We start from the raw sequence: 15,118 nt of genomic DNA, 5'->3' as shown, positions 1-15,118 counted from the left end.
ACATCCTTGGCATGCAATCATCCATTGTCTGTATTATGGGCCTATGGCCTTCTTACTGAATAAACTGTCAGTCTGTCTGTCTGCACGTCCAACCAATGTGCTCCTTCAAGTGTCCAGCTCCAAGTGGACCAGGCAAAGCGGCTGGACTGTTGATAAAACGGCGTCACACTATTCTCAATCGAGTGAATGTCTCCCAGTCATAAGTTAGCTGGTTATAAATATGCATAATATGCATGACTGTTATGGTGTGAAACTCAGCCATTTCCTGTTAAACAATACGTAAAATTCCTTCGCATGAATGTATTCGAGATATGCAGAAGTTTACCTTATAAAGCCATTAGTTATGAAGTAAGTGCGTGTCAAGAATTGTTGATAACCATGGCAGAGTGTGGGAAGTAATTAAACGTACTCGTATCAGCGTGGGCAATCTGTATATCGCCCCTGCAAAATCCGATACCATTCATCAACCTACAGCGTGAAGCAATGGCACAGTACACGTGTATTCCGCTTTTCGCCATTACATTATGCATAAATGAGAAATTTGCATATTGTTATGAATATTATCCGTTTTGTTGATATGAATCGGAATGAGACTTTGTTCATGTCAACACATGCACAGATGAATTGTTTGATAGGCATTACTTAGAAGTTGACGGATGACAAAGTAGACACAATTTATGGATGACAACAATCTCATTAAAATCAGATCTTAGTTCTCGATACCGCTAAACTAAAGTTGTTTAGAGGTAGCGTGAACTAAGATCTGATTTTAATGAGATTGGGACAACGACTTCTTTTCTTTTCTTTTCTGACAACCTTCTAAGGATCTATACCGAAACGTCGCCTTTACAGTAATTAAAGAATATGTTATCCACAAATTGTGTCTACTTTGACACATGCACGTTTGGGACAAACGCTAAACGTTTAAAATACGCGAAAATATGTCAAAAACACGTTTTTCAAACATTTCAGCGTGAGCAAGTCTCTGGTATACGAAACCTGGTGCTCTTGTGGTTTACTAGCAGCTATATGTTCACTCTTTGGGTTAGACAAATCAGCCTTTCACTCACTCCAGTAACAGTACATATACTATAAATCCTAAATTGTGTAAAAATGACAAAAAGGACGATAGTCCCCTCAACTTGAAATAGAATCACGAAATATCGCGATAATTAACTTTGCTGGCGATAAACAATATCATTACTGCCGATTCTTACCCGGATTGTAACCACGTGATCAAAACTCAATGATGAAATGGATACTTCTCGAAAAGCGCTCTTCCCAATTGTTGTCATTACTGTAAGTAATATGCCTTATCGGCGGAAAGGCTTATTTTCACTTTTTAAGCATTAGGCCACATGCAGCCATCTTCGTTAATTAATCATCGCGACGTTTTCGTGATTCTATTTCAAGTGGTGAGGACAAAAGGTTTACCATTTCCAGCCAGAGAAATCAGTCCATTGCTAAATCTGGTTCTGTCGTCCAGTAAACTCCATTGAGGAATATAGAGTAGCACTGGCCCCTCGGGGTTTAGGGTCGTCCAAAGTGAGGGCCATCGATCAAAATATTCAAAAGGATTTCGGGTGCATATATTAGTTTGCCTACTGGTCTAATACGCTATAAATCGAATCGCAGTGCTGGTTTCATAACTTGGGATGAGATGGTGGATTATCTCAGATTTGTCCCATGTTTGGTTGTTATTTAACGCTGCACTCAGCAATATTCCATCTTCCCCAAGCAAAGGGAGTAAACTGAAAACATAAGTCCATACTGGACTTTCGAGGTCAGTTAACACCCTTGTCTCAGGAAGATGCAATATTCCAGCAATAAGACGGCAGCCTGTAAATTTGGTTAGTTGGTTGGTTGGTTGTTTAACGCCGCACTCAGCAATATTCCAGCTATATGACGGCGGTCTGTAAATAATCGAGCCTGGACCAGACAATCCAGTGATTAATATCATGAGCATCGATCCACGCAATTGGGATCGATGACATGCATCAACCAAGTCAGCAGCCAGTAAATAACAGATTCTGGACCAGACAATCAAGTGATAATATTGAGAGCAAATATCCACGCTGTCGGGATACGAGGAGACGCTGACAACCATGCCACCGAGCCTGACCATCCGTTCCATTTGGTTACCTCTTGCGACCAGCACAGGTTGCTGGGGACCTATTCTAACCCTGAATCCCCAAGGGGTTCGCCATAAATTCGATTATTAGTTTATCAGCGCCACCATCGACACTTAATACGATATTATACGATATCGAGCCATAAAGTCATATACCCGTGCTTGCAGGCATAGCTTCAATCCTACTGAAAGAAGCTCGCTCGCATAAAGTTCTCTTTCGATTGTGACAAAAATTAATAGTCAGAAAATCGGATTGAACATCATGATAATCATCGAAATGTCAGCATATCTATTTCCCCCAACATGCCGATATGTCCAGGAAAACAAAAACAATACAATTAAGCGTCTGGATTAAACTTGAAAAAAAACAACGAAATCGATTCATATATCTCGTTTGCGAAGATCAGTTAAAACATGAAACGACTCGTCCACCAAGTAACAAGAAATTTCACACACTCATAAGCCCTTCATCCGAACTATGACCTAATACATGAAGCAAATTACACACAGGGGATTCCAATGTATGGACTGGATTTACAGTTGCTCATATTTGTTGTTCTGGAACCGGTAAAAATAGGAAACCGGTTGACAAAGTGGCCCCAGATGATTGTCCATCGGAGAGAGTGAAATGGGTTTTATCGCTGCTTTGAACGGTAATCCACTTATATCACGCCGTGTCAGCTCAATGTGGGATCAAAGTCCGATGTGATGGCTGAATACATGTCTCAGACTTTGTTTGTTTGTTTGTTGTTTAACGCCGAACTCAATATACCAGCTATATGACGCGGTCTGTAAATAATTGAGTCTGGACCAGACAATCCATCGATAAGGTGAGGTGAAGTGAAATGGGGTCGAACGTCGCGTCGAAGATTATTACACTTATATAGCGACGTGCATGCACATGTGTGTGTGGCTGCTTGTACTAGTCCGAACTTATGCCGATTAATAGTGCTAGCTCACTGAGATACCATGCCGCAGTTTAACATGAATACCCCACTCAGACACAGTATACTGACCCCGAGCCGACCAGTCTTTGTTGTAGCCCCTTAATGCCGAGCGCCAGACAGGGTAACAACAAATACCATTTTTCAACGGCTCTCCGGGCGGACGCTCTACCACTAGACCACGGAGGTGGTCTTCCAGTGATTAATTCATACCATGAGCATCGACCTAGGCAGCTGGGATACGATGACATGCATCAACCAATTCGAAAAAAACAAGCACAGGTATGGTCCGAACAAACCAAGATACATAATCGGAGCGAGCCGGGATTCGAACCCACGATAGGTGTCTGGCGTGCCCAATGGTCGCAACTCTGCACAGCGAACTACGACGCCTTAGACGACGGGCCACCCACGCCATATATACATTCATCCACTAAATTCATGATCCATGATGCATCCCGGCACCGTGTTTCAATGTTCACGCTATCGACCACTGGTTTGTTCGGCCCAAGCCATAACACCCGCAGACTGACATGCTATAGCTGGAATATTGCTGAGTAGACGACAAAACATTTCGAAATTATGATTTAGAGCTATCCCCCTTCATGACTGAATTGTTCTGACACAGGGGGCGCCCTAAGCCTATCGGGCCTCTGGTCATTTTGAACCTCTGTGTTTGATCTGGACCTTGCAAGAGCATCAGCGACGAGCGAGTAATTGCGTGTACATACTTCTTATGTTATTTTCAGGTGATGGTCAAGTTATCGCCGGAGCTAATGGTGAGTATCGATGGTGAGTTGGGGTGCATCTGATGTATTTGTTTGTTTGTTGTTTAACGCCGCACTCAGCAATATCCAAGCCATATGGCGGCGGTCTGTAAATAATCGAGTCTGGACCAGACAATCCAGTGATTAATATCATGCGCGTCGATCCACGCAATTGGGATCGATGACATGCTTCAACCAAGTCAGTGAGCCTTACCACCCGATCCCGTTAGTTGCCTCTTACGACAAGCATAGTCGCCTTTTACGGCAATCATGGGTTGCTGAAGACCTATTCTACCCCGGATCTTCACGGGTCGGGTGTTTGGGAAGAACAGCGGACTGTATGTCAAACAACAGCGGGGAGAGTATGGTAAACGCTGCAAAAAGACATAACAAATGATACATCTACTTTTTTATTGCTATCAAACGGAACTGAAGTATAGATAGACTCTTCGGGATTCTAGCGCAGAATAGATCCACATTTCCCCAGGTTTGTTGTGAAAGAGCGGAATGAATAACGTTCGTCTTGTCTCAGGGTGTAACATCTGACTGATTGTGTGTCATCATAGCCCTTTGACAATGACATATTCAGTGACCACATTTCCTATTCAGCAGAGCGCTCAAGCAAGAATCATACTCTCTGCTGACTACTGATTTTTGACAATAACAAATATTTACAAAACCACTTGCTAAACGACAAACACTGCCCTTGAAAATCTATACACCATAAATACACTTTGCTACGGTGTGATCAGAAGGGTAAACTGTTTGCTTTGAGGAGGATTTACCACCGAAATGTGTGTCATGGGTCATAGTGTTCGTGTCACGTATTGCAGCCGTATCTTAGGGGCCGTATCATAAGGGCTAAAGGGATTTAACCTTCCTTACACAAGCAGTAATCAAACTGCAGCATTTACAGGGCAGGATAAATAATCGCTTACCTTTTTTTGAAACAACAAACGGGGGATTCATATTGACTAATTGAACAGGTATATGAGTTCATATGTATATAGTCAGGCAATCAATGGGAAGAAATTTGATATAATCACAAATTTGACACACAAAAAATCCCGGAAAAGTTTGGAAAGTATTTTATGGATAAACAGCAGCAACTTAGTTATCGACGAATTCTGTCAATATTATAGTTTTACGAAACTTTTGAGTTACCGTATTCGACGTAATAAGCGCCGTCAACATTAGAAAAAGGGGCTCTTATTAGAATAAAATTTTAGTGAGAAAAAAAACAGAGTTGAAAGATCGTAAATTTTGTAGTTTATGCTGACAGCCTGAAATGATACAAACAAATGAACAATGATCAATCGGAAGTATGTGCGTATCATACACGACAGATATATTTTCCAGAAAATAATTGCTCATAATTAAGGGGGCATATAGTACACGAGTGCGTATTATACACGAATAAATAAGTCTTGTGAACATTGATCAATCGGAAGGGGTGCTAACTGGGATTGTTCACTAGCCAATGTATTAGCAAACATCGCCGCGGGCGCTTATTAGAGCTGGGCGTGTATTACGTCGAATACGGTAACTCCTTTTGAGCACAACTTCAATACCGTGTCCTTTTGTTTAGCAAATAATATATAATTCAAAGTAACAGACAATACACAATCAAATGAAAAGAACTACGGAGGTGTGTGGGCGAGAGAAACGTGGCCATCTGTGAAACAACTTCGCGGTAACGAGCGCTAACATCTGATTTTGTTGATTTTGTCGTGTGAAACAATGTTCGGGGATTATGGAGTCATGTAATCCTTAGACCCGTGAAGATCCGGGTTACAAAATAGGTTTTCAGCAACCCATGACTCCACTCGGGTGACCCGCTGACTTGGTTGATGGTTAACGTCTCCCAACTGCGTAGACCGATGTTCATGATATCATTTAATCACTGGATTGTCTGGTCCAGACTCGATAATTTACAGACCGTCGTCATATTGCTGGAATATGTTTTGATTGCGGCGTAAAACAACAAACAAAGAAATCCTTAGCTGAACAAACGTTTTATGTAAATGATGCGTAAAAGCTATAGCAGTCTGCTTTTGACCCTTTTTAATATTTTAACCCAAGCTGTTGTGAAATTCGAGAAAACGATTTGGGACCGGGAGCTGCTGTATAAAGTTTCAGTCAGGAGACGGAAACCGTCAGTAATTCAAATATTTATGTTTTTTGGCCTCGTGCTGCACACGAGTAACAGATGAAATGCTATCTCCCAACTCATACAAATGCAAACACATTTCAAGTGGTTATGGCCGACAAATTCGGATAGCCAACAGTAGTCTATAAACAGTAATAAGCAGTGTCTTGGTGTAAAAAGTACACAACCAGTTTCAGTAGCAGAGATTAGTGACTTCATTTGACTGTGACATCATGGAAACGATGATGTCACAGTGGTCTGCAAAGCATTGTGATGGAATTTCATTTTTCCTTGATCTCATAGGGGATATTTCATGTGTCGAGGATATATTTTAAGATAGAAAATATCTCCTTTACACCTGTCACGAGATGAGAAAAATCATGATATTTCACGAGGCACATGGAATATCCTATTTATCCTTTACTTTTTGTGTAGCGGTCTACCGGAAAATTAAATTGTTTCATTACAAATGCAAAACCTGGAAAAGTAACTTCTCCCTACCTAACACACAGGGACGATTCACCACCCATTGTATTTGAGACTAAAAATGTAGCTATAATATATATCCATACACAATCAACTTCAACAAATAATATTCCAGAAAACTACGAGACCGCTGATGGAAGCGAAAGAACACACGCTGGTCAAGTAACTTAAATGGCACTTTGCGAAACGAACAGTCTCGATTGACGAGTTAAGTGAGAAATCTGCAGAGTATAACGAAACATTTTCAAGAGAATAACAAATAGCCTGAAGCGATATTAACATTATAATATGTCATTATTTTGCCTTTTCAAAGTGGAACTAACTTAAAAAGGAAGTCAACAGTTTGTGTACGAACTAGACACTTACGATAAAGGGAGACAATTTGTGGGGAGGTCACTCTTGTATGACAATAGTTCAGTCAAAGTATTATTTTCACAGCCGTGAAATATCAAGTGTTATGTTCATTGCAGTGAAATACCAATTGTTATGTTCACTGCAATGAAAATATCACTGTTCTCAACTTGGGAAAACCCTGTCTTTCACACTTAAGTATATAACAAATCCACATTACATCTGTGGAAGCGACCCCTGAGGTAGAATAGGCCTTCAGCAACCCATGCGTACCGTAAAATGCGACTAACGGGATCAGGTGGTCGGGCTTGCTGACTTGGTTGATGCATGTCATCGATCCCAATTGCGTGGATCGATGCTCATGATGCCAATCACTGGATTGTCTGGTCCAGACTCGATTATTTACAGACCGCCGTCATATAGAAGGAATAATGCTAAGTGCGGCGTTAAACAACAAACAAACAAACTACATCTGTGGAAGTCTGGGATGATAAACAGAAGATATTTCAAGTGTCTGGTGAATCATGTATCACATCCAGTGATGTGGAAAAGGAGATATTTTCAGGAGTGGGGCAGCATGGTATAGAAAACGGAAGGTCAAACCTCTACTAACAGCCTCCCTCATTATAGACAACAATGAAAGACAGATAATCTCACCTAATTTGTGAGGTATTCTCTAAATGCACACTGGTAGTTACCCATATCAAAATAAGCAGGCATGTTTATAAGCATATGTGATATAATAACAGTTTACTCACTTCCGCCCATGATCCTCGGGTATCCTTTGGACTTTGACTTGAACTTCCAGAAAATCAGGTCCCGTGGGGTCATCGAACCACAACTGACAGTATAGGGTGCCACCCCCTCCCCTAGTGGAGAGACCCAATAATCGAACGATTGGGGACGCTTCGATCACATCGTCAAAAAATGCCGAGAAAACATAAAATGCATCACTGTGGCCAATTCTTTGAAATTGTTGAATATCTGGCACGCTGGTGGGTCGTTTAACGTGTGGACACCCAGGACTTGTTCTATTTCGAAATTTCAATGAGTCGGAAAAAGGCCTTGATGTTGTTGTTGTTGTTGTTGTTGTTGTTGTTGTTGTTCGAATTGTTGTTTTGTCCTTTAATGTCTTGGCAAATTCGTATTGTTCAACCGTCCCTTTAGGTACTTTCGATGCGAGTCCATATAAGTAAAACAAAAATACCAACAGGTTCACAAGGGAAAGCGTGTAGAACGCTCGTCTTATCCTTAACCTCATGTTTAAAAACACAAGCCGATTCACATCACCACAACTTTTAATCTCAAAACTGGAATGTAGCCTTGTCAGTCTAACCGTGGGTCCGGAGATTAATAATTCACGTCAAAAATACGTCAAAGTTTTCAGCAAGAAATTACTTCCGTCATCAAGACTAGTGAGTTTGATATGTTTGGCAAGATGATTTTGGGAATCCTTGTAATCACATCAAGATGAAGAAATTCACGAACCCCATGGCAAAGTCAATCACCAAGTGTGTATCTACCGGGTCTGTACGTTAAACTCTCACCAGCACAATCGATAACCCGTCCCCTCTCCGCGCAGGATAAACACTGCAATCCCAAATGAAATGGTTATCTCGGCGTGCACGTTCCATTGTCACCTTCGCGACTACGGGTATCCATGGCAACACACAACTGACAGACGACATGGAGGTTGTCCCCAACCCCTTCGCAGTCTAGCGACATCGTGGTTTCACCTTGTTACATACATGAGTATTGAGAAATAACCACGGGACCACTTCCTCGGTCCGGTCAGCGCTACTCCTGTCGCCCATTACTGTGTTCGCAGGCCCGAAACGGACATTCGACAAATGTCGCTTTTGTTGTTTACAACACGCAGGCTACCATTGTTTGAATGGCAGAGCGTCTGTTATAATGATGTTAACACTCACGCAGTTATTACCTAGCCTCGCTGGGTCAGGATAGGCGTTGGGGAGGAGCAGGGCCTGTTGGTGTACAGTGGGGGTTTATCCTTGGCCCTGTCGCCACTATTTTGATAGTAGTCCATATTGAATTACCTCCCTTGTACCAATAATTAACCTGAATAACACTCGTTCCGAGACAACGATGCCGCATTGATCGCTGTAACAAGGGGAGGTAATGGGTGCATTCCTGAACAATGTATCCGCTCAAGCCTCATCTACTTTAACAGGATTTATTTTCCTGTTATAAATACTGTGTTCTACAGTCCAGCCTCGTGAATGACTAGACATTAGCATATGTATGGTATTTAAGCTATTAAATCCGCAACGGTTTCACATGTAAATAACTAATTTATATAGCAAATGGAAATACTGTATATAACCTAATAGGCGACGGTCTGGTAACATGCTCCCGTCTCAAATAAGCTCTGGTTACGAAGCAGCGTACAACACAACGCGCGATATAAAACACTTCTCCCTGGAATGCAGTAAGGCTTAGAAAAGGTTTTATTTTAGCACCGCATGAAAACAGCCTTAAATTTGGTTAGGTGTTCTTAGTTGCAATTTCATATTACTATGTTTGAGATTGTATGTCAGTTTTGTAGTGACTATAACTCATGCATCACCAAAGTCATCATATGCGGGTCTCCTATTACCGCCGGGCGACCATTACCTACCGGGTGTAGCTTGTTCTTAGAAAAAAGGGTTGCTTATTAGTTGAAATACGGTAGAAAGGTTACTTTGCTGTCCTGATAAGCAATAATAAAATACGGGGCTGTTGTAACAGCTGACGCCTAACCAGCAGGCAAACACAACCCACAGCTTCTGTATTGCCCGGGGCATGTACCCAGATCACAGTTTATGGTTTGGAAAAGGATTAGCGACAGGCACACATTTACAAAACCTTCCCAATACAGGATGTTAAATTTCATTTTAAGATATTTCTGCGTGTGCTCCATTTTCTACACGTGTTCAATGAATCAGCATATAAACCTGAACCATATCTTGAAAATTCAATTTGGTACAGCTTAGATACTTTGCTGTGACTTGGAGCTTCAAGATACGTAGATGTAATCACGGTGTGACTTGAGGCTTCAAGATGCGTAGATTTAATCACGGTGTGACTTGAAGCTTCAAGATACGTAGATGTAATCACGGTGTGACTTGAAGCTTCAAGATACGTAGATGTAATCACGGTGTGACTAAAAGTTGTTCAAGATACGTAGATGTAATCACGGTGTGACTTAATTGTTCAAGATACGTAGATGTAATCACGGTGTGACTTAATTGTTCAAGAAACGTAGATGTAATCATGATGTGACTTAATTGTTCAAGATACGTAGATATAATCACGGTGTGACTAGATTGTTCAAGATACGTAGATATAATCACGGTGTGACTAAATTGTTCAAGATACGTAGATGTAATCATGGTGTGACTTGAATGTTCAAGATACGTAGATTTAATCATGGTGTGACTTGAATGTTCAAGATACGTAGATTTAATCACGGTGTTACTTGAATCTTCAAGATACGTAGATGTAATCATTGTGTGACTTAATTGTTCAAGATACGTAGATGTAATCACTGTGTGACTTGAATGTTCAAGATACGTAGATGTAATCACGGTGTTACTTGATGTTCAAGATACGTAGATGAAATCACGGTGTTACTTGAATCTTCAAGATACGTAGATGTAATCATGGTGTGACTTGATCTTCAAGATACGTAGATGTTTTCATGGCGTGACTTAAAGCTTCAAGACACGTAGATGTTATCACGGTGTGCCTTGATCTTCAAGATACGTAGATGTAATCATGGTGTTATTTGATCTTCAAGATACGTAGATGCAATCATGGCGTGACTTGATCTTCGAGATACGTGGATGCCAGGCAGAGTTTTCTGACTTCAATTTATGGCCCCGTGATAAGATCATATCAATCTTCAAATGGACCAAAACAATCCTACATAAAACATAGCTAAAGAAGACATTCGTCAACTTGCAGTGCCGGATTGAGGGGGGTGGAAATTCCCACTATAGCATGAAAATGTGCGCACCCACCCTCTACTCCTCCCCCCCGCACGCACGCACACGCAGGAGCGCGCGCTTACACACACACACGCACACGAACACACATAATTGTTACTATCGATTATCTATTTCAAAAGTTACATGTTATTTCAGTTCGTTATGATGTTATCAAAAAGAGTCAGTGAATTGCATTACGCCATGCAGAGTTACGTCCCTTATACAAAAGACCTGCCAGGATCGAACCACCGGTCGTGGGTTCGAATCCCACATTCACCCTGATGCTGATTCGTGGTCTGTAGGCACCATACCCGTTCCCGAAGGTGGTATCAAAGTGGAAAACGTCTTTCAATTTTTAAGTCACATCATAAATTGACAAGCAACCGTATCCTCAAAGGCCCAAAGCTACATTAACATCCAAATCACCCCATGACAATGATAGATGGGTGTGTGAGTGGTGGGTGTGCTAGGGGAAAGTCTGGACATCTGGAGAAAATATCGACAAAGACAAAAAATCCGTTTATTGTGTATTTTCGCACTGCTTTTTACTCTTTCTCAGAAAACCACAGTGTATTTGGGGTGGAGGAAGTAAAAACAGTGGTATTTCACTCGAGAGACTATCCCTCTCATATTTTCAGATAAGTATTGTACTTCATCACTAAAAACATAAAAAATAAAAGTTTTGCCACACATGAATAGAGAACATTCAGGAAAACAAATTACTGTTATATAAATCATTCTACTCGCGGCTTGGCACCAGTCAATTCTGATCGTGGGTGGATGTCGTTAACGTTTAAAAAACAGTGGTATTTTACTCGAGAGACTATCCCTCTCATATTTTCAGATAAGTATAGTACTTCATCACTAAAAACGTAAAAAATAATAGTTTGCCACACATCAATAAAGAACATTTTCAGGAAAACAAATTACTGTTATATGAATCATTCTACTCGCGGCTTAGCACCAGTCAATTCTGATCGTGGGTGGATGTCGTTAACGTTTAAGAAGCTCGTACTTTTTAAGGCCCATCAATTTCATGTTTATTTTATGAAGTGAAATACAATACAATATCAGGAATGAGTTGCTCGAACATAGTCATGTGTTCACAACATGCAATCATTGCGTTATATGCATTCTTTTTAAAAATTAATAATTATATATTCTCATCAAACATCAAATATGTCTTGTAAAATTATGTTCAATATTATCAAGTCAACTCCGAAACCTATAATTTCATTTTAGAATGTAAAACGAGAAGTAGCTTTACATTAATGAGTCATTATGCCAGGGTGGAGAGTACATATATATTTCGTGAATGTGAATTAGCATGGTAGTTTTATTCCAAAGAAAGAAATATATCACTTAATGTTATGTTGTTAGCAAAATTAAAAGAAATATGTCTACGAATAATAAATATATATATTTATGCTAAAGTGGAAACACACACGCACACACGCACACACACACACACACGCAAGCGCAAGCACACATACATGCATGCAGTGGATCGATGATCATGATGTCAATCACTGGATTGTCTGGTCAAGACTCGATAGTTTACAGTCATATAGCTGGAATATTGCTGAGTGCGGCGTTAAACAAACAAACAAACATACACGCAAGCACATGCACACACACGCATGCAAACACTCACACAGGCACACAAACACACACATGCACGCACGATAACACACATGCACGCACGCAAGCACACACGTGCAAATACATACATACCTATGTATCACTTCAAACTTATCGACGTAGAACCCCAACAAACATGTTCAGTGTATGAGATATTATTTCTTATATCTAAATAATGTCTAAAATATGCTTCAGCAAATGAAGCAGATAAGTGGGTGAGCGTTTGCTTAGACTATCGATGAAAGTGATATATTTTACAAAAGCTTCTGTCACTATTGTCACAAGTCATCACTGGTCTTGGTGACGTCTCACCTACTCGCATCCATCTTGTTACGTTTTGTTGTAGAAGATCTTTAAGAACGGGGGTCAGGGAATCGCTGAAATAATCCCTATAATCGTTGCCGTCACGTGAAACCGCAACGTCATCTGTACCAGCTTACGACCCCCAAAAACGGAAATTGCACACGCGCACACGCGCACGCACGCACGCACGCACGCACGCACGCACGCTCGCACGTACACAAAGATTTTCTTCACTGTACTTTATTATATGTGAACGCGTTTTATCTCCGAAAACACTGCGATGAAATAAACGCTGTGAAAATGTCTTCGCTAACATGATTTCATGTGACTTCAATAATTGCCTGCAAGAGCTGTCAATGTTAATGTCTTATTTAAGTAGCCAATAGCCTGGCTATCTACATGATGGGACATCGGTCACACTGCGACTTTATTCTTGAAAGTGAGTGAGTGAGTGAGTGAGTGAGTGAGTTGGGTTTAACGCCGCTTTTAACAATTTTCCAGTTATATCACGGCGTGTCAGCTTAATGTGGGAGGAAAGCCCGAAGTGATGCAGGTCTCAGACGTTTACCACTTCGGTGAAACCCACGAGCACGGGTATGGTGCTGACAAACCACGAAACATAATCGGGGCGAACCGGGATAAGAACCCACAATCATAGGTTTCTGGCGTGCCCAAAGGGACGCAACTCTGCACAGCGAATCGCGGCGCCTTAGACGACTGGGCCCCCCGTGCCCCCCGTTATGTTGTAGAAGATCTTAAAGAACGGGGTTCAGGGAATCGCTGAAATGGGCTGACATTGGACTTGCACTGTCATAATCCCTATAATCGCTGCCGTCACGTATAACCGCAACGTCATCTGTACCAGCTTACGAACCCCGAAATTGGAAATTTCACACGCGCACGCACGCACGCTCACACAAACACAACATTTTCTTCACTGTACTCTATCAAATATGAACGCGTTTTATCTCCGAAAACACTGCGATGAAAAAAACGCTGTGAAAATGTCTTCGCTAACATGATTTCATGTGACTTCGTTAATTGCTTGCACGAGCTGTCAATGTTAATGTCTTATTTAAGTAGCCAATAGCCTGGCTATCTACATGATGGGACATCGGTCATACTGCGACTTAATTCTTGGAAGAATCACCGTTTTCACAGACAGGACGGAGCGTTTGGGTAGCCTTCAGGCGTTCAATTTCAATTCAATTCCCGAGTTTAATTCCCCTTTTGGGTACAATATGTGAAGCCCATTTCTCGAGTCCCCAGCTGTGATATTGCTGGAATATAGCTAAAAGCGGCTTAAAACCACACTCACTCACGTGAAAGGCATTATGTTGATGGAAGCTTTTCTTGGATCACCATTTGTAACTTTGGATCTGAATAAATACACATTATTGTAATATTTACTTTTTATTGACATTCAATACATCATCTTCTTTCAAATATTTCATTCAATTTGACAAAAATGGTTTACACCATCTTCCCGAGGCAAGGGAGTTAACTGACTATGGAATCCAGTTTTCACCCTTGCCGAACTTGATTGGTATAATGGAGTTACATTTTGGCTGGACTAACGAGTCCATGCATAGTCCAATCAAAATAACGCAACGAAATCGAAATCCGGTTGGTAAACTGTCGTGCAGATTTCGGTCGATTGCAGGATTTGCAAAGCATGTGTACCGCCAACTCTTTGTCAGCAGATATTTTCCAAATCTTTTCAAGACATGTTTTTAATCAAGGTGCTCACGTGATTTGATGCACTTCGCTATGTAAGACCCGTTTGATCACAATATAGATCTTGATAATCAATCAGATCGTCTTGCCTGGGCGCCGCCCCTTTGTTTGAAACAAGTGATACGAAAGGTGAAATATGATTGGTCCATAGGAGATGACTAGAAGGGACATAACTCGCAATAACCACTGGTGGCGCTACGATCGAGCCCAGGAATTCCAGCTTAGTTGGGCAAGGGTTGAAACTGGACTTTAAAAGTCAGTTAACTCTCTTGCCTTGGGGAGATTGGTTTATATTAGAACAACGTATCATAGATGGGAATGTCATATTATGGGTCTTGCGATTTCAATGTTAGGTTTGCCGTCTTCTATTTACATGAGGAATCGAAACCGGATCTTCGGCGTAACAAGCGAACGCTTTAACCATTAAACTACCCTGATCCATCGAGCATTTTAACAGCAAGGATTTCCTTTGAACACAATGAAAGAATCGGCAGTCTAAACAAGCGGCAATGCAAGCAAATAACACACATGTTGTCGTATTTATGCATTAGAAAATTATCGTCGCATATGCGTACTATGTTTAATTTGGCCCAGTGTGATTATATCTCTTAAATACCGCT

The 15,118-nt window shown here is 41.1% G+C and overlaps 1 protein-coding gene across 1 annotated transcript in view; it reads right to left on the bottom strand.

The window, feature by feature from the left end:
• Positions 1–8,876, bottom strand: part of LOC124137551 — a 65,462-nt gene extending 56,586 nt beyond the window's left edge. Inside the window, exon 1 of the mRNA XM_046503896.2 lies at positions 7,587–8,876. Coding sequence (XP_046359852.2) covers positions 7,587–8,089 — 503 coding nt within the window. The 5' untranslated portion in view covers positions 8,090–8,876. The remainder of the gene's footprint in view (positions 1–7,586) is intronic.
• Positions 8,877–15,118: the final 6,242 nt, after the last annotated feature.

Source organism: Haliotis rufescens, unplaced genomic scaffold (genome assembly GCF_023055435.1).
Source record: "Haliotis rufescens isolate VD_foot unplaced genomic scaffold, xgHalRufe1.0.p SCAF_19, whole genome shotgun sequence".
Classification (NCBI taxonomy): domain Eukaryota; kingdom Metazoa; phylum Mollusca; class Gastropoda; order Lepetellida; family Haliotidae; genus Haliotis; species Haliotis rufescens.
Note: the sequence above shows the minus strand (reverse complement) of the source record. Positions and strands in the feature narration are given on the sequence as shown.